Genomic DNA, 19,836 nt, shown 5'->3' with positions numbered 1-19,836 from the left:
AAACTGTCAGCTATATTTAAAATGCATGTTTTTCTTAAAGAGTCTATTTTGTGTGATTTGTACAACTTCCATTACGAATAAAAAAGAGGGAAAACAATATCGACATGAATGCCTAAATAAATATTACCGCTTAATTTAATAACGATGGCCAGTTCAGAAAAGCTTGTCAATAAAATTACTATGCGATTCTTTTAGAATACAAACCAATCCTTCCTAAGGAAGACCGTATATCCTAAAATATTTGAATATTTGTTACGCTTTCCTCCACAAGCAACGCTGGGAAATAGGCAAGAGCCTTCGTCCTCTCTAACTTCTAATACTGTAGGTGCTTTCCGGTGGGATGGGCTCTGCTTGCTACCTTCAAGCATAGCAGCAAAACGAAAGTAGTTTGGCGAAGAAAAAAAAAAAAAAACAAACGCAGACGCGGAAGACGATAATCTTATTTCTCTTTACATGTCTCTCGGAGCTGACGCCTAAGAGTGGTAAGTTCTATTTCGTCTACTGTTGTACTGTTATTAAATCTATATCTAAGTTTTGTTTAGTTTTAATTGTTATTTAAGTAGTTAGAACATTTGACTACACACGACCGAAAAAGTTGAAGAGTGTACTGACGCATTTAGGTGGGTCTGAACTGAGGGCTTGTAGGGCCAAGACGCTATTTCGATTACCAGTCGACTTGAACGGAAATTTAAGCAATCGGGAAAATTCTGTTCCATTGTTAGTTTTGTCCTTTCTTTCTCCGATCGCTTGGGCGTTTTCTTTTCCATTAGCACATTTCGTATAGAATCCAGACGCTGTTGGTTACACATCACTGAACGTGTTTGGTATTATTGACCGTGAGCCTAGCTTGGTAGGGCCACATTTTAATTAAGCAGCGTGTTAGATTTTGGTAGTCTGCATATTGTCATTATTGTCAAATGGGAAGAAGGGTTTAGTGACGAACTCCTGTAGAAAGAGTCTGTGTGGGGAAAGGAGTGATATTTTGGCGCAGATCTGGAGTCCTTTTCGCCACGTCTTCTCCACGGTGATCTTTATATGTATCACAGTGCCAAATGTTGAAGTGAACGAATTAAAGAAAACTGTGCAGTGTTTTTTTCTGCTGCTTAAACGAGATACTCCCTGGTCTGCTATTACCGACTTGATAATGGCCGGGTCGCCTTCCATGGTCGTTTTTAAGACTTTATGAACATGATATAGCCCAACTCGAAAATGTCATTCATAATTAATAAGCATTAATGGAGTTCTGTGGCGGTGGTTCTGCGGAGGGTCTCGTCTTCAGGTCTCATTTATTAGCGTGCTGACAGGAATAAATCAAGAATAAAATTTTAGGAAATAAGACGGTTCTCAACATGCATCGATGTAACGATGACAAAGGCCTAGTTTCACACGTTGCACGTTCTTCTGAGCAATACTGTTGTACATGGGTTTAAGAGCAGAACCGAATGATGTGCCCTTTTATATATTTCCTGTTTCCTGTTAATAAAGAAACAAAGTGTTAATTCTGACTCGTTCAGAATCATCATATTGCCTAATCAGCAGGTATAGAACATACCAGTGTACTTAGATGTTCTAAATGAGGAACTAAACGTTCTTCTAAGTAGAGTAACAATTTATAGTAAATTATATTTCATTTAGAAATGTGAGGAATCTTTAATCAGTAACAACAACAACAACTGTCTTCATCATCCTCCTCCTCCTCCTTCTCCTTCTCATCATCATCATTGCTCTGTGGAGTTCCACTAATCTGCTTAAAAACAGGCCAGCCCCCCCCCCCCCCCTTTCACAGTCATACAGTCATACAACCAGGTGGAATTACAAATTTCATTACCCTTATAGCACGTATGTGATACATGTGCAATTATGTGTTCGTTGATAATGCATGTTTGATTTTATTATGAAGCTCATTTATATGTCTTACTTTATTCCACTGTCTTTAATCAGAAAAGTAGCCCTCCAGATTATTGATATATATAGAGAGATTATTATTATTGTTGTTGTTGTTGTTGTTGTTGTTGTTATCATCATTATTATTGTTATTATCATTATCATTATCATTATTATTATTAATAACAACAACAACAACAATAATAATGATAATTCCTGCAGTTGAATAAAAACTGCTTTCTTGCAGCCTGCTTCACTACATTGCTGAGGTTCAGACACCTAAGGCTAAACCCAAGCAAGACCAGCATCTGTGTTTGTTGTTCTGTTATTTAGGCTGGGGGGACCACATGCAGAACAGCAGAGCATGGGGGCCTGGGAAAACAGGTCTTATGGACATAGTCCCTGAGGGACAAGCTTGTCCAAACCTAAAACAGTTGCTGGTGGTCTTGGAAGCAGTGTGTCGATAAAAAAGGAAGGCGATTCTTGGCTGTTTGAGTGTTGTTGTTGGACCTGCCTTATTCGCTAGTGTGGTCAGTACTGTGACGGTGTTGTTTCACGATACCAGTAGTCTGCAGTACCAGAGGCAATCAACTAATAACTTACTTTAATTACAAACAATATAGAAATAATCTCTAAATAATAATAGAACTACAAATCTTACCCATTTTGAAAGACTCTTTCTTGTTTAGCAACAAAAGTATTGTTGAATGGTGAAAAATTGTCATCAGGTTTAAATATAGCGAATTGGTCATGCTCAAACCCCATTTTATTACAATTTATGAGTAATCACATTTGAGTTGACATCAATTGCCAAACATGGTTGTTAGATAACGTCAGTCTAGCTCAGACACATAGATGGCCCAAGAGTTTTAAAGCTGTGGAATTTCATATTTTCTCAGTAAGGCAGAGATGCATCCAAAGATTTTTTTTTTCAAATATAGCTCATGTATCCTTTTAAAAACACAGTGCATTTGTTTTGTCTTGCTGTAAACTGAATGGTCATATCATAGTGCTTCACAACAGTAATTACAGCACTAATGCTAGGTTTCTGTGTTTAAGGTTCAGGCTTTTACCAGTGACATCATTTTATTCAAACAGTTTATTCTCAAGCTGACTTCTTTAACAGCAACCATTTAAAACACATCCATCACTGTGTAGTTGTTTGTCTGTTTGGGTTGACATTGGAATTGCTGTAAGTGGTTGTTAGTGTGAGCTTTCTTTTCATTGCTGCGAGTGAGTGGTTGTTAGCTTGAACTGTTCTTTGTTTTCATTGCTGTGAGTTGTTGTTCGTGTGAACTGCTCTTCCTTTTCATTGCCGTGAGTTGGCGTTTGTGTGGATGGTTTGTTTGGCTACATTTACTACCTCACTGGCCAATGGGCCTTTAAACCACAAGTGCCAGATATGTCAGCATAGGAGGAGCTTCTGTTTATAGAAAGGAATAGATCCATATATTTGAATGAAGCAGGAAGGTTAAAAAAGAAAAAAAACAAAAAAAACAGACATATATATATACACACACACACACACACACACATACATACATACATACATACATACATACATATATACATATATATATATATATATATATATATATATATATATATATATATATACACACACACACACACACTTTTATATATATTTATATTTATATATATATTTTATATTCATCTACATAAGGACTATATTGATAAGACAGGCAGTATAGGGCTTATTTTTCTGGTGACTGTTTACATCAGAAGAAACATGCTTATGTGGTGAGCTGCTTCATGCACCAATGACTACTGTTGAGTGGATGAACAAATACAGCCCTACCATTCCTGCTTCTCGAGTCTGTGTCTTAGCAGGAAAAGATGTCAAGAAAGAGAACTTGGACTGCCAACAAGACCCCTCAGTGTCTAATAGTGACTCAGTGATACACTGATCTTAGATCAGACTCTCAAGACATTCTCTCATTGCAGCTCATTCTCCAGTTACATTACTGTAAACAATCTGAGGTCAGGGAGTAATTTATACATCATTATTATACCTTATGTAATTGAATTACTACTCAATGCCAAAAGTGGAAATGCATCATAATCTCAGATAACTAGCAAATAATAAGATAGCTAGCAAAATCTGTGTAGTGTTGTCCAGTTGAAATTACAGACTACAGACAAGCAGATTTAAAGTAAACAGGAAAATGGAGCTGCCTTTACTAACCTGAACTCCAGGAGCTTGTCTGAAACAGAATGCCATCTCCATGCCCCATCCAAATAAATCATCTGAGAGAAACAGGAAGTTAATGTGCCTGTTCACTACACAGAACAGGAACTACAACTCTGAAGTTTGTGCTTCCCTTTCACAAATGTTGTCATCATCAGTAAGACTGGCTATGTTTTTGCTTGCACTTTTTAATATTTTTAATAGATTTTTAATAGACTTCTGGTGTTGTTTGAGAGCAGAACATTTTTAACAGTTTTTTCAACTTGGCCCCATAGTAAAGTAAGGATTATTTAATCTATTGTGGCATTACAATTGCTTTTGACTGCACATAGTTTTCTGATTTCTGTTGGTTTCTGCTATACAGATAGGGTAGGACTGAGGTCAGCTCTACACTGCACACTGTGTCCTATGTCTCTTTATTCTGATAAATTTTAAAACTGACAGAATGTTGCCTTCTCCAGTTAGTCCAAGACCAAAACTCACTTCAGTTACTGGAAGTTATCTTGCACTGTAAGATCCCCACATTTGCAAAATGTTAAATATCAAAGAGCTATAAAAATGCATTAATATGTTTAAGCATAGCATACAATAGAAGTTGTGTAAAAAAAAAGATGTTTAATTTATCTTCAGAATCATATCAGTATCACATCTGATATCATAGTCTTACGAAGATATGTTACATGACGGGATATTATGGAAATTTCCATGTGAAAACAACTCTGACCTCAACCCTGGGCAAAGCATTTCAAACAGTGATTAGAATCATGCTCATCAACCCTTCAGCTACACTGGGTGAAATTAAACCTCCCTCGTCAATTTTGGTTGCGATTAATAAACACTTCTCTGTTAGGTTAATAAGGATATTTTTAAACCATATTGCGGTACAGAATTGAATCAGATAAGTAGCATAGTCTTGGTAAAGGGTCTTGTACATTCATGTACATCTTGACCTGCAATTGCTAGAAAGCTGGCTGGCAGGTTTAAATCCAAATACTGACTTATCCAGAAGGGGAATTTGATATTTATGTTGTTATACTTTATTGGTGTATGGTTATGTATTCAACACAGTTTTTCTTTTTTCTTTCTTTTTCTTTCTTTTTTTGTATTTTTTTTTTTGGTTTTGGGTGAATATGTGTTTTCCCCAGCTGTGTGCCATGTCATTGACTCTAATGCAGCTTGTTCCCCATGCACCTCCTGATACTACGAAAATGGTTATTCTTAAAATATCACGCTGGATTACAGTGGGTCTGTTCTGCTCTGATGCTATGCTATTGGCTTATTCAGGCTGATTTGAAGTTGTCCTAATGTATCAGGAGGGGAGTAAATTTGCTTCTGTCCAAGATTTTTCTGTCTTTGACAAAATCGTCAGGCGTGTAATCTCAGGCTTGAACTGTGGACTCTAGGGCTTATGCTAGAATGTACTCACACCCACTGTCATGTTAAATATCCTCTTTTACCTGATTTTCCCAGCACTCCCACACCATGGCGCTGTGGGCAGAGATGACCCAACGGCTACAGTATCTGCCTACTCAGACCCTCAATGAGCTGTACCCTGCTTCTTTTCCAATGGATGTTCGGCACTATCTGGCCAACTGGATCGAAGAACAGAGATGGTAGGACCTCTCCTGTAATATTACTAGTTGGATGTTTCACCGCTGAAGTAGCAGATTGAAAACTGCTCTTCACAATATATGTTCACTTTATTTCCTCAAATTCCTTACCTGCAGCTAGATCTGGAGTACGACCTCCTAATTAGAATTACCAAGCTGATAGGCAAGGTTTTTTTGCATAACAAGATAACCTATCTTGTATCAGTTACAACAATTTAATGATTGAGTAAACATGCGCTTGTAACACAAGTGACCGCAAGCTCGTAACACTTTTCCTGTAAAACCAGTATTGACAGGAGGTGAGTGAAAAATCTGCAGTTGAGGTTGAAGAGTGACAGTGGTGCATATGTGGGTGCTTGCAGGGAGGGCTTTGACTTGGAGAGCATGGAGCAGGAGACTCAGGCACGTCGGCTCCTCGAGCAGCTGGTCAGCCTTCTGCAGGAACTGGCCCAGCATAACCCTAACGTGGTAGAAAAGGTCAAGCTGCAGCAGATCAGCAGACACATGGTAGTCGTTTCCCGCCGAGCCTGACTCCCATTCACATTACCTTAAAAGTGACCGACGGCCGGTCTAAAGGAAAGTTCTCTTGCGTTGCTTTTCAGAGCATGTTCCAAGCTCAGCCGTTACAGTTGGTGAAGACAGTCAGAGACATTCTGCGGAAGGAGAGGATTCTGCTCGGCCAGGCAGTAAGCAGAACTAACACGTGAACTATAATGATGTTCACCTCTGTATGTTCTAAGATATAGAACTAGCTCCTTATCTGTTACTTCTTCCCAAAGGTTGGTCCCTTACCCTCGCCCCAGTTTTCGTGCCCTCCGGCGACTAATGGCACCAAACAGCAGGTCAGAGAGGAGAGCAATCGAGATGTGGACAACCTGGTGATTAAAGTGCTGGAGATTCAGAATTGCAGGCAAAACATCCACCAGCTGCAGGAAGAGCTGAACTGGGAGAGGCAGGACACTGAATCTGTGCAAGGTAAGAGATCTGATTCACCACATCCTCCATGCCTTGTCATGTGAGAGAAAGAGCTGGAAAAGTCAAAATGCCAACAGAATTCTTTTCCTGATGGTCTGTTTTCTGAGAAAGAGCTGTCCTCGGAGATATTCAGATCAAAGCTAGACAAGACATTGGTTAAGTAAGCACTCAAGTGTAAATTGTAAATTGTAAAAAGTATAAATTTACTTGGATGCACACACACACACACACAAACACACACACACATACACACACACACACACACACACACACACACACACACACACACACACAAACATTTATCATTTTTTAATGATTTGGACAACAAAACTGGTTAGATGGTGAAATATAATCATGTGTACACCTGTGCGGTTTGTCAAGCAGGATTATAGCAGCCATTGTTCAAAATATTTCAAATTCTCAAGACAGGTATTAGAACCTGTTCAGGTCCTGATTGTGTAAAACCTCCTGTTACACCTCACATCCTGTTAGTCAGTGGTCTGTCAGTCTAAATGTTAGTTCCCAGTAGAAATCCTTTGCATGTTCCTTTTCCACTCACTGATATCTCTGCACGGACACAGACATAATCTCTGGAAAAAGAAAAAAAAAAAGTAAAAGCCATTACTGCTATAGCTGTTGTGTTCATGCGTGTGGAATTCCCTTGTAAAGTCATACTCTAGCTGATGTAACAGGGAAAGTATGAGGAAGAGAGCACAATATTTGCATGCTATTTATAATCTCGAAGTTGTATGTAACTCTGTAGGAGGATTGTTGTGCTTCCAATCTCTTAATGATGAAGCATATTTAACTTCAGGCAATGTCAAGTTATTGGTAATGAGCGTCTGCGGTTATGTTGTCATTAGAGCGCTACAAGCAAGTTTCACCACACACAGTCAGATAGGGCCAAGCTGAAGAAGTCTATGTCTCATTTTCCCACCTTTCCCCGTCACAGGTGCCAATGAAATGGAGGGTAAGCTGTCAGAGAGACAGAAACGCATACAACAGCTCGAGTATAATTTCCAAGTTTACGCCAAGGTAAACCTACTGAACACATGCTGGCTCAAACCAGTCCGCTGAATACTGATGGGTCTGAAGAAAGCCAAAGTCATGTGTGCTACGTTATTGAGCAAATGGCAGTATTGGAGTTCTGTGGTTATACATTTTGGGGGATGGAATTACTTGTGTGAGCCTTCAAGCCATGTTGATGTGTGTGTGTGTGCGCGTGTGTCTGTGTGGGTTTTTGTGTGTGCAGAGGCGGGTACAGCTGCTACAGGACGCTGTGTGCAGTCTGGAGCAGTGCCAATCTCGACTTATCCATCGGATCAAGACCTGGAGGTGGGAACAGCATCAGGCCACTATTGGGATGCCCTTTGACGACAACCTCAACCCCCTCCAAACATGGTCAGACCCCCCAGCAAAGCACACACTGATCCACCACTCTTCTTTTGGCTGTCAAGTTTGTCTTTCTCTCTCTCTATGTAAATATATATATATATATATGTAAATTCACTTAATATTGTTATGAGCGATTCTTCACTCAGTCATGACTTTTTTGGGCTCTCTGTGGAGCTTTTCAGTCTTCAGTATTTGCGTATCACGGTTATCTAAAAAAACTAAAATAAAATTAGAGAGATGGATTTGATTTGTAGTTTCTGTTCTTCTTCCTCATTAGGTCAGTGTAGGGAAGGATGCAAAGGGACTCTCTAAAATTAAACATATTTAACGAATCACAGAGCGCGTACATGACAGTGTGGTGATCTCACGTCCATTTCATATGTTTGCTCTCTAACTGTTGCACAGATGGTAGATCACAAATGTTTGCAACTTCCCGTTTTGTGTTTAGATTACAGACAGTCTAAATAGGAAAAGCATCAGTTTCTCATTTTATGTGCTCGAGGTTGGGTAAAACCCTGATTTCGTTAAATGAATCTTCCTGTAATATCCTCAGTTGTTGTGTGTGTGGACATTATCACTTTTTTTTAAATTACACAACTGACGTAGAAAGGCCACAGGACCTCTTCTTTTTAAATATTTGACAGGAATGCAAACTTACCGCTGTGCTTAGCAATGTTTGTAAACATCTGTTAAACATCTGTCTCTGTTCGCAGATGGTCGAATTACAGACCCGAATAACCTCTCTCTCTCTCTCTGTCTCTCTCTCTCTCTCTCTTTCTCCCTCTCTCTCACTCTGTTTCTCTCTTTCTCATTATCTCTCGTTCTTTCTCTCTCTCCTTCTCTCTCTCTCTCTCTCTTGCTCTCAATCTCTTTTTCTCTTTCTCTCTTTTTCTTTATCTCTCTTTCACTCTCTCTTTCTCACTCTCTTTCTCTGTTTCTCTCTCTCTCTCTCTCTCTCTCTCTCTCTTGATCCGTGCAGGTGTGAGCAGCTGGTAGGAGTGAATGGTAAGCTTAGGCAGGAGATTATGTTGGTGGGCAGAGACTATGGTGAGGCAGAGGAACTGCAGGAGCTGCAGGACAGACTGAGGCTGCTCCTGCAGACTCTCATTCAAAGGTACCAGGACAAAGCCCTGAAACCCGCTCCAGGCTCTGTCTCTGTCTCTGTCTCTGTGTCCACGCTGGCACTCCTTCGCTTTAAGCCGGCAATTATTTAAGACGGTTTTTTATTTAACATTGGAGATTGAATGCATTTGTCACAATAAATTTCAAGTGATGACCATGTGTTGCTCTCGCTGAGTTCCCAGATGTAAAATGTAATTTCAGTGGCCCTTTGTTTAAATTATATTGGTCACATAACAAAGCTGCCCTACCCAATGCTATTTTTCATCTCCTCTCCTCAGCTCATTGATGGTGGAGAAGCAACCTCCACAGGTCATCAAAACCCAGTCTAAGTTTTCCTCCACGGTGCGTTACCTCCTGGGCGAGAAGGTCGCTCCAGGGAAGCCTGTCTTACTGAAGGCCCAGATCATCACTGAAGCTCAGGCCAGAAACCTGGGGCAACCAGGGGCCATTCCTACGTAAGGGCCACTTTTGTACACACACACATACACACACACAGTAACACATTGACACTCATTCATCACCAACAAAACACAAGCATGCTGAAAAATCAAACCTCACCTTTCAAAACGGTTCTTGATTCTTTCCAGTATGTTCTTTCAGCGTTACGCCTGACAGACATGTCTGTGGTATGCCTGCAGGCTGTATCTCATGCCCTGTGATGCTGTAGCTAAGATCAGATGCTAGCTAGATACAGGCTCTTGAGTTCGTTGACATTTTACAATCATAAGCGTTACCCCACTCTCTTAAGAGATATCGCAGACAACAACAAACACCAAAGAATTAAGCATTAAGAAATCTACCTGTAGCTTTAACCCCGATGGTGCATACAGTGCAGTTTAACTGTCAGCCACAGAAGCTATGCAACACCAAACAGAAACCAGTCACCCACAGAAACCAATGCAATATTTAGTTTAGCTCACAGATACCTGCACAGCAGTCCAGCATACAGAAAACGCCTCCCACACAGACTTACAATACAGCAGTTTGCTAACCTAGTCACCTACAAAGACACATCCTGTGTCAGACAGAATCTGAGAAAGAAAAAAAAAAGAAGAAAAAAAGAAAAACCTGATGCTGTCAGCAAAGCTGGCTGAGAACTGAACTTGAGCTGAGGCGTAAAAAAAAAAAAGTGTGTAGAAATAATACATTTGTGTGCAAGTATGAACATGAAATGAGTTCCGTGCTCTCACAAATATACGTTTGTGCTCTTCTTTTTGACTGCTGCAGGGAAAACGTTGGAGATCTGATCAATAGCACAGCCATCTTAGAGCACAACACGGCCAGTAAGAGCACCTGTGCGACATTCAGGAACATGGTTAGTGCAGCTCTCCAGACGCTGCAGTCTCATGGACCGCCGCGTCGCGTGCCATCAGAAAGGCCTTTCGTAGCGCTCACCTTTTTTCTGTAACTTCCTCTGAAAGTAGGACAGCACATGATGAACTAGCCCGCTGTGGATTTTTTGTTCTGTTTTGTTTTGTTTGGTTTTGTTTTGTCTGTATTTTGTGAATGAATATAGTAAGGTTACTTATTTTTTTATTGGGATTAAAGTCATAACTGAAATTCAGGTAATGGATCAGTGTCAGTGAATGATTTTTCTGAACAGAAATGAATAATTATGTCATTTTTAGCTCTGGTTTGTAATCATTAGCCTTGAGAAAAAGGCCATAGAGATAAGCAGTGAGATTTAATAGGAATGGTTTTGAAATGACATGCTAACGCTAACGCTAACTTCTTCCTTTTTCTTTCAGTCAATAAGGAAGATCAAAAGAGCTGACAGGAAAGGGTCTGAGTCAGTTACAGAGGAGAAGTTTGCTCTCCTTTTTTCCACAGAAATCACTATTACAGGCTGTGAAAGTTCCTATAGCATACAGGTATGATAACGTGCAGTTTACAGTTCATGTAAGGGTAATATTGAGTAATATCCCCAATACTGGGGTAATATAACTAACTTTTAACTGTATTTTAACTGTGGGTGTGTTTGCAAAAGAGTAAGAGAAATGCAAAGTAATCTAATCTTATCAGTGTACTAAGACTATGCTGTTGTGGCAGTTGTCTCCAGGTGTGTGTGTATGCGTGTGTTTGTGTGTATTGTGTGTGAGAGAGACAGAGAGAGTTTATGAATGATCACCTTTTCTTCCTTTGACAATTATAGATTATCTCTCTTCCTGTGGTTGTCATTGTTCATGGAAGTCAGGAAAACAATGCCATGGCAACCATTATATGGGACTGTGCATTCTCTGAACCGGTGAGTTAAAACCTTGAGAACTCTCTCTCTCTCTCTCTCTCTCTCTCTCTCTTTACCATTAATAATTTCAGCAACCTTTATTTATCTTTTGTTTCTAAGTAGTAGGAATGTAAAATGGGATATGCTTCACTCAAAGTTACCATTGAGTGTGCATGTGTGTGTGTGTGTGTGTGTGTGTGTGTGTGTGTGTGTGTGTGCGCGCGCGTGTGTGTGTGTGTGTGTGTTTGTGTTTTTATTTGCCTGGGCTCCCTGACACTTTCAGAACAGAATCCCGTTCGTGGTGCCAGAACGTGTGCCTTGGAAACAGATGTGTGTCACACTGAGCAGTAAGTTCATGGCTGAGGTGCAGACTCAAAGGGGTCTGGACGGTTATAACTTGCACTTCCTCGCCCAGAAGATTTTTGATCAGCCCGACATCTCAGAGGATTTCAGCAACATGCCCGTTTCTTGGGCCCAGTTTAACAAGGTACTGCAAAATAAAACAGCTCAAAGGCTCCACACAATTACATTTCATTTTTGCTCCGATTATGTTACATACATAGCTAAAAAATTATAAATGTTTGTTTATTTGCTTTTTTTTTTCATTTTGAAGAGAAGCAGAGATCACATTTAGATGTATTTCCACCAAAAAAACAGTTTACACAAAATGACATTTCATCCAGATTACTCTGCAGTGACCTTGAGTGACCAGTAATATCTTCCCTGTCTTTCGTCACTGTCACAGGAAGTTTTGCCTGGTCGAAACTTTACTTTCTGGCAGTGGTTTGATGGAGTGATGGAGCTGACCAAGAAGTACCTGAAGACTTACTGGAGCGATGGGTATGTCAAGACCAGCACTTTTATTTTTCATTCCATCAGCACAGTGTATTGATACAGTTCTGTTCAAAATTCTCTTTTCTAATTACAGCTCTAAAAAAATAAAGCATAACAAAAAAAACCTGAAATATACATGGCACTGTATATATAAACCAGGACTGGCAACACAGAGCTACATAAAGTCTCCTTGGCATTTCAAACATGATAAAAAATAAGCTCATAATCAAACTAGTTGACCTTTGTCTCATTTCCCTGAACATTTAGACTTATATTCGGCTTTATTGGAAAGCAGCAGCTACACGTTATCCTGCAAAACCGGCCTAACGGCACCTTTCTGCTACGCTTCAGTGACTCTGAGATTGGGGGTATCACCATTGCCTACGTTGGCCCGACGGAAAGTAAGTCCACAGCAGATGCTTTAGCGTTTCCGTAAAAGGAAATAAAAAGAGAAAAGCGTTCGTCAGAAAAGTTGGGAAAACGGGTATCATTTCAGAACAGCTCATCTGTTTAGATTTACGTCATTTGTCTTTTGCAGCATCTCTGTTTTCAGTGAAGAAGTGAACAAGCAAGTTTTGATTATTGGGGGTGTAATTCAAGTATGTGTTCCATGTAACGTCTATATTCTCACAGATTTGTTTACCTTTCATCCTGCTCTGTTCTGAGCTCTGTCCCCCAATGCCTAACCTCCCTTTCCTAAAAAAAAAAAAAAAAAAGAAAAAACTTTGTCTTGTATCTGTGTTTGTCAAAGTATTCCAGGGGCGCAATACGAATGGGCAATTTTACGCTCGGTCTTATTGTGATCTCTGCTCACAAGGTATTAGAAATCTGACTCTGACTGATGCACTGATTGTAAGTCGCTTTGGTAAAAAGCGTCTGCCAAATAACTAAATTGTAAATTGTAAATTGAGTACAGAGGTTTTGTTTGATGGGGGAATCTCAGATAGCTTTACATTCTGTTCATCTAGACTGCATAGTTCACATTCTTAAAGTTTTTATGCTCTTGGGTTTTTTTTGTTGTTTTTTTTTAACCTGATAGAGGCAATGTCGCCTGTTTGTTATTTTTAAACATTCTTCCTTCATGAATTGCTGGAGGCTCTGTCATGTTGTCATGAGAAAAATAGTCCTGACTTTGTTGATCATTAACTCGTAATGTATGTTGCCCCTGATGCCAGACGTGGTTTTATTAGAGCCACTTAGTCATTTTATTACTTTTTCTCTCCAGATGGAGGCAGGAGAATCCAGAACATTCAGCCATTCACCAAGAAAGATCTCGAGTTCCGTTGCTTGGGCGACCGTATCCGAGACATCGACTGCATCACGCATGTGTTTCCTGACAGGCCAAAGGATGAAGCATTTGGAAAATACTACACAGGTAAGTGTACTAAACAGGCTTGACTGGACTCAGATTTGTAGTTCCACATGGGAAAAGACCCTCAGGCACCTTTCAAGCGAAAGGCATTTTCACAAAAGAAAGTAGTTAATTTTTTACAGAGACGTTTAGTTTTTTTGTCGAGAGGGTGCAGTCAATTCCTAGCTGGGCAGCAACACTGAAAAAAAAAAAGGCAAAAAAACCCCCAAAACATGAGTGTCAGAATATTATATGTGGACTCTCACTTACCAACTGGAATGAGACACTGTTCACCAATGCAATGGTGTAATCGACATTTGAGATTTAGGAATAACACCTATGCCACACTTTCCGAGTGTGGTCGGTAGTAGTGTGGTCAGTAGTTGACAGGAACATAATTAGACCTGTTCCTTCAGGCTGCTGAGTAAGCCACCCCTTCTCCCTGTCTGGCACAGCTGCTCCAGACTGCTCCATGCCAGTTACGTCGTTTGACGATTCTGTCCCCTGTGGTTTTAAATATAGGTGTAATGGGAATCCTATGAGATCATGGGAAAATTGGCATCCAGATTGGGAGAAGATAAAGGAAAAAGAATCAAAAATATAATTAGTTTTTAAATCAAGCATAAAACTTCTCTTACTGCTCTATCCAGAATACTTTTTCTTACAAATGAAATGCTGACATCCTTTTGTCTCCTCAATCAGTTTGCACAGGACCGTCTACCCAGTCTAACGGATATCTTCCTTTCACTGTCACCACCAAAGTCACCCAGTAAGTCTGACTCAGACGCCTATGTTTTGGTCCTGTAAATAAATCTTAAACAGTGCTGTGTGTTTTGACATACCCATAGACCTGTGTGCTTGTGGAGTATCTCCCTGTCAAACTGAGCACTCTGGTTGCCATGCTTACAGCCAAAATTCTTTTAATATGATCAAAACAAAGATATGATTCTTGGAACCCAGTGAAGGGCTCATGACTGTGACATACAGGCTCATGACTGTGACATACAGGCTCATGACTGTGACATACAGGCTCATGACTGTAAACTTGTGTGTTTGCAGGGAACGTGGCTCCCCCACCACCAGTTTAACACCACGCAGTGACACACCCCAAGACCCTAAGTGTATGCCTGCTCCGATGTATTCAACAAGCATGTGAGTGGCTGCACGCACAGACTTCTCTTACCATACACCTACCCACCACTCATAACCTGCTCTTACCTGCTTGTTTGTCTATTCATTTTACAGGGAGCCTGACCGCAATGTGAACTTTTTCCCACAGTAAGTTGAATCTCCTTGATGTATGTTCTGATCCAGTACTTATTATATCATGCAGTACTGAACAGACCTGGATGCTAATCTGCTAATTTTTATAAAACTTTTGTCTTATAACATGGATGGTGTATAGCTATCATAAATCAGGCCAATAGCATACACATCAGAGTCTATTAGCTTTAGCAATGCATCCACCAAACATATCTAGTTAATGTAAGACTTGTACTGTGCTGAAGATACACTATATGGCCAAAAGCATGTGGACACCTGACCATCACACCTATATGAGCTTATTGGACATCCCATTCCAAAACCATAGGCAATAATATGGAGTTGCCCCTGCCCCCCGCCCCTGGCTGTGTTGTTGCTCTTTTGGCATTAGTGACGTCAGGCACTGTTGTTGGATGAGAGAAGGCCTAGCTCACAGTCGGCGTTCTAATTCTTCCCAAAGGTGTTCAGTGGGGTTTAGGTCAGGGCTCTGTGCAGGCCACTGGAGTTCCTCCACACCAAACTCATCAAACCTTGTCTTTATGGACGGAGGGCACAGTCACGCTGGAACAGGAAAGGGCCTTCCCCAAACTGTTTCTGCAAAGTTGGAAGTATACAACTGTCTAAAATGTCTTTGTATGCTGTAGCATCAATGTTACCCTTCACTGGAACTAAGGGGCCTAGCCCAAACCCTGAAAAAGCTCCAGACCATTATCCCTCCTCCACCAAACTTTACAGCAGGCACTGTGCATTCCTGTAGGTAGCACTCTCCTGGCATCCACCAAACCCAGATTCGTCCATCAGACTGCCAGATAGACAACAGGTTTCCACTGCTCGAGAGTCCAGTGGCGGTGTGCTTTGCACCACTCCAGCCGTCGCTTGGCATTGCACATACTGATGTTGGGCTTGTGTGCAGCTGCTCAGCCATGGAATACCATTTCATGAAACTTCTGACGCACAGTTCTTGTGCTGATGTTGCAGCCAGAGACAGTTTGGAACTCTGTTATGAGTGATTCAACAGAGGATAGGCAGTTTTTAACGTGCTATGCACGTCAGCACTTGGCGGCCCTGCTTTGTAAGTTTGCGAGGTCTACCACTTCATGGCTGAGCTATTGTTGCTCCTAGACGCTTCCACTTGACAGTAATAGCACTTACAGTTGACCGGGGCAGATCTAGCAGGGCAGAAATTTCGCAAAGTGACTCCTGGCAAAGATGGCATCCTATGACAGTGCCACGTTTAAAGTCACATAGCTCTTCAGTATGACGCATTCTGCTTCCAAGGTTTGTCTATGGAGATTGCATGGCTATGTGCTTCATTATATGGGCCTGTTAACAATCGGTGTGGCTGAAATACCTGAGGTGTCCACATACTTTTTGTCATATAGTGTATGTTGTCCCTACTCATACATTCCATTCTTGTCTATGAACGAACCTCTGTGTCTGGAACTCTGTTTCTCACTGTAGGCAGCCATTTCCTCCTGCCTACCCCGCAGACCCAATGGTGCCTCAGCTCCCCATGCCCTTCTACCCCACCAGTCTCTTCCCTGACTCAGAGATGTGAGTCTCCACACACACAGACACACACACACACACACACACACATATACACACACACACACACACACAAACACATATACACATACACGTGCGAGCGCTTCATTCATCTGCATTTTTGCTTTCTGCCTAAAGAAAGTACCTTATCATTTATTACAGGTATGGTAAATTATCGACAAATGGAACAGGACTCTAATATTCTTCATCTGGAGTTATAAGTTTTGACTTTAAACACTTGCCAGTAAGCTAAATCACCCACGCTGTCTTTGGTTCAGATTTACCAGAGCTTTGCTGGTGCTTTAATATGTTTAAAGCTATGAGTGAAAGCAAATAATAAGGTGAACTGATTTGTTAAGATGGCACCCAGAGGTTTGCTGAATTGGTTAAGCCTTTTTGTGTGACCACTCATAGTAACTGCTTAACTATGGAACATGTCAAAGAGGCAGATGCAAACTTTACAAGCGTCACATAAAAACTGTACTTACTGCATTGAGAAGACAACATAAAGAGCAGGTAACAAAGTTAGCAACAAAGAAAGTTCCAGAATTTTTGATATGTCAGAGCTAAAATGAATATTGTAGGAACCCTGGATGGGCAAAGTCATTGGGAGGCCCTTCTCATCTGGACTAGATAGTCCAGGGGTTGTCAAAATCTGGTCCTGGAGGTCCTTCTCAACCAATTACATATGGTCTCTGATTGGCTGAAGAGCACACACACCTGTTTTCTAGGTATAAATCAGCAGGTAATTAAGAGGTGAAAACAAAAAGCAGGAGAACCCTAGCCCTCCAGGTCTGGATTTTGACACCACCAGGGATAGACTGTCTGTGGTAGGACAGCGGTTCAGACTGATTTAGTTCACCTAGTACCCCCATGACGTAGCCTGTAAATGAAACACCACTCCAACATTAACAACAGTTATTTACCGTAGTCAATTACTGTTCGTTAGGTTTTCAGAGAACCCACACATTGCTACAGTGTAATTACTGTTATAGCTGTACTATTATACAGACCCTTTGACATTATGATGAATTTTCACTTTGCTTAGGTGTATGGCTCCTTTTTTCTCTCTTACACTTCATGTGAGTGAACATATCACACACACACAAATAAAAGCCTGGTCTCAAATAATGGCCTGGTCTGGCATTATAGCCGGCTGTTTGGGCAAATAGAGGCCGGTTCCAAATACAGGCTGGGAAAAAAAAGCAAAACCAAAAAACCCTAAATTACAAAAAGGCTCAGGTGGTAAATTCATCATATTTCCATAGCATCATTTACATCAGTACAACAACATACAGTAGTTATGCTCACCACTCTGTTGCTATTAGTTTCACTTTTTACCGATAATGTTCTAACTCACATGGATTGTGGTCGCTGTAGGACTATGTGTGTTAATGTCCCATTATTAGTATTCAAGGACATCACTGCCAAAACTCTCTGCTTCCTATTTCCTATGCGTTATTTCATTATTTTTATGAGTTATTTCATATAACAGCACATCTTAACGGTACTTGGAAACAGTCATGGAAGGGAAAAAATGTCTGATTTTAGATGCCGTCGGAACGGTAGGGAAATGTCGGCTGGTGAGCTGGAAACAGAGGAACAAATTTTACTTTTAAACCTGACATTACTTAAACCTGTTCCCATGTATTCTCCTTGATTAACAATAAAACAAATAGTTCACAGAATAATTAACGCTAATCGACGTAAATGTTGTAAAATGATTACCAATTTCATTTTGCGATAGAATCTGTGCCATTTCTTTTGCAGTATGATCTTGCAGATCATAGTAATGCATTAAGTGATGGCCTCTGTCTAATAATAGCCTGTCCCAAATAAAGGCCTGGTTCTTTCTTCAGCTGAAGTAAATAAAGGCCCCGGCCATTATTTGAGAATTTACGGTACATCATTTAAAAGGAAAGTGAAGTAAGTGAAGTAAGATTGTTCCTGATTGTTAATGAACAGGAAACTTTCTTTGGACCTATGCCAACTTTGACAAAAGAAAATGAAAGTAAGTCTGAGTCGGTGGAGGTTTTGACTTGGAATTTTACACTGTGATGTCTGTTACGTGCAAGATACCGCATTAAAGATCACTAACTAATTAGAACTTGCACTTATTCAATGTTTTTTTTTTCCGTACAGGAATCCAAATCAACCCGCTCCGGCCCCTGGCACAGAATCAATGGAATTAGAGGATATTCTCAGTACATTTACGGAATGACACTCCAAATCTACGGAATGCTACAATACTATGAAAGACTGCAGGTGTTCCGCTGTTCCACACAGGAGCCCTCACACACGAGAATGAAAAAGGTGGATTATGTGGACCGTAGAGGAACACAGAGGCTAAGCATTATGCGTGTACACAAAAACCATTCCACACCGTTTGTTCTGTTTTTTTTCTTCTGTGTTTTTCGTCTTTGTGTTATAAAATTAGACAAGAGATCAGGCAAGCCACAAACACAGTTCACCTTGGCATCAGGGATTTCCAAATCCACCAACACACTAAGGATACGCAGCATGGTGCTGTCCGTTCCATTCAGCAGCACTTCACCTGATCTTTGAAAGTGGGTTTCCGGAACATTCGGGCAAATCCTGAGCATGCTGATAGACTGCAAGAAAGAATATATATATATATATATATATATATATATATATATATAGACAGATAGATAGATAGATATAGATATATAGATATAAGAACATATGTGTGTGTGTGTGTGTGTGTGTGTGTGTGTATATATATGTATATATATTATACACACACATACACACGCGCACACACACACACACACAAACATACATACTGGGGATGTACATCTCCGTCACCGAGACCGATGCGATACACATTGCATGAGACTTGGCCGAGAGACTTGACAATTGGCCACAGACCGCAGTGGACATGAAAGAGCGAGAAACAGTTTAGAGAGGAGGAATCAATCTAAATATAAAATTACTGGTCAGAAATTATTGGGCACATTTCTAAATAATAAAGGCATAGGACCGCTACTAATAATTATATATAAATAAATCAGATTTTACCAAAGTATATTAGAAACTATGCATCCCGGGTTCATCCCAAATTGTATCCGGTGTGCACTTTTTTTAATCGGGGAAATCGCATCGTGAGCCGGTGGGCATCTTACTATCCCTAACACATACATACATATTCAAATGGAATACCGGATTGCTGTCAGACTGAGAATGCAAGGATTTTTCCCTCGGGATTTGCTCTCTTTGTTTGTTTGTTTGTTTGTTCTTTTTTTATAATTATGACATGGGCTATGTGAGCTCCAGTATGATTGTGCCATTATAACCACCCAGTGCATTTAAAGCAGATATTTTTATTCTTTGTCGTGTGGTGTAATCTGCCTCTAGAATATCATAATCACCATATTCAACTAAACATACAGCATGAAAA

The 19,836-nt window shown here is 40.4% G+C and overlaps 1 protein-coding gene across 1 annotated transcript; it reads left to right on the top strand.

Moving 5' to 3' along the window:
* Nucleotides 1-410: 410 nt before the first annotated feature.
* stat6 (signal transducer and activator of transcription 6, interleukin-4 induced) lies at nucleotides 411-19,028 on the top strand. Its single transcript, XM_030767320.1, has 21 exons — nucleotides 411-482; nucleotides 5,564-5,706; nucleotides 6,066-6,210; nucleotides 6,306-6,389; nucleotides 6,483-6,678; nucleotides 7,631-7,713; nucleotides 7,931-8,079; nucleotides 9,053-9,187; nucleotides 9,474-9,650; nucleotides 10,423-10,510; nucleotides 10,944-11,066; nucleotides 11,348-11,440; nucleotides 11,703-11,906; nucleotides 12,165-12,259; nucleotides 12,521-12,654; nucleotides 13,479-13,628; nucleotides 14,307-14,373; nucleotides 14,664-14,756; nucleotides 14,850-14,882; nucleotides 16,329-16,421; nucleotides 18,558-19,028. Exons 2-21 carry the CDS (start codon nucleotides 5,576-5,578, stop codon nucleotides 18,634-18,636), a joined length of 2,352 nt encoding a protein of 783 aa, XP_030623180.1. The 5' UTR covers nucleotides 411-482; nucleotides 5,564-5,575; the 3' UTR covers nucleotides 18,637-19,028.
* Nucleotides 19,029-19,836: the final 808 nt, after the last annotated feature.

The sequence above is a fragment of the Chanos chanos genome, chromosome 3, assembly GCF_902362185.1.
Source record: "Chanos chanos chromosome 3, fChaCha1.1, whole genome shotgun sequence".
Classification (NCBI taxonomy): Eukaryota; Metazoa; Chordata; class Actinopteri; order Gonorynchiformes; family Chanidae; genus Chanos; species Chanos chanos.
Note: the sequence above shows the minus strand (reverse complement) of the source record. Positions and strands in the feature narration are given on the sequence as shown.

What these genes read in the sequence shown, in the direction of transcription:
- stat6 (XM_030767320.1), top strand. Translation starts at nt 5,576, where the DNA reads ATGGCGCTGTGGGCAGAGATGACCCAACGGCTACAGTATCTGCCTACT. An exon ending in TGGATCGAAGAACAGAGATG is followed by an intron (nt 5,707 to 6,065) that starts GTAGGACCTCTC and finishes GGGTGCTTGCAG; the next exon opens with GGAGGGCTTTGACTTGGAGA. An exon ending in GGATTCTGCTCGGCCAGGCA is followed by an intron (nt 6,390 to 6,482) that starts GTAAGCAGAACT and finishes TTCTTCCCAAAG; the next exon opens with GTTGGTCCCTTACCCTCGCC.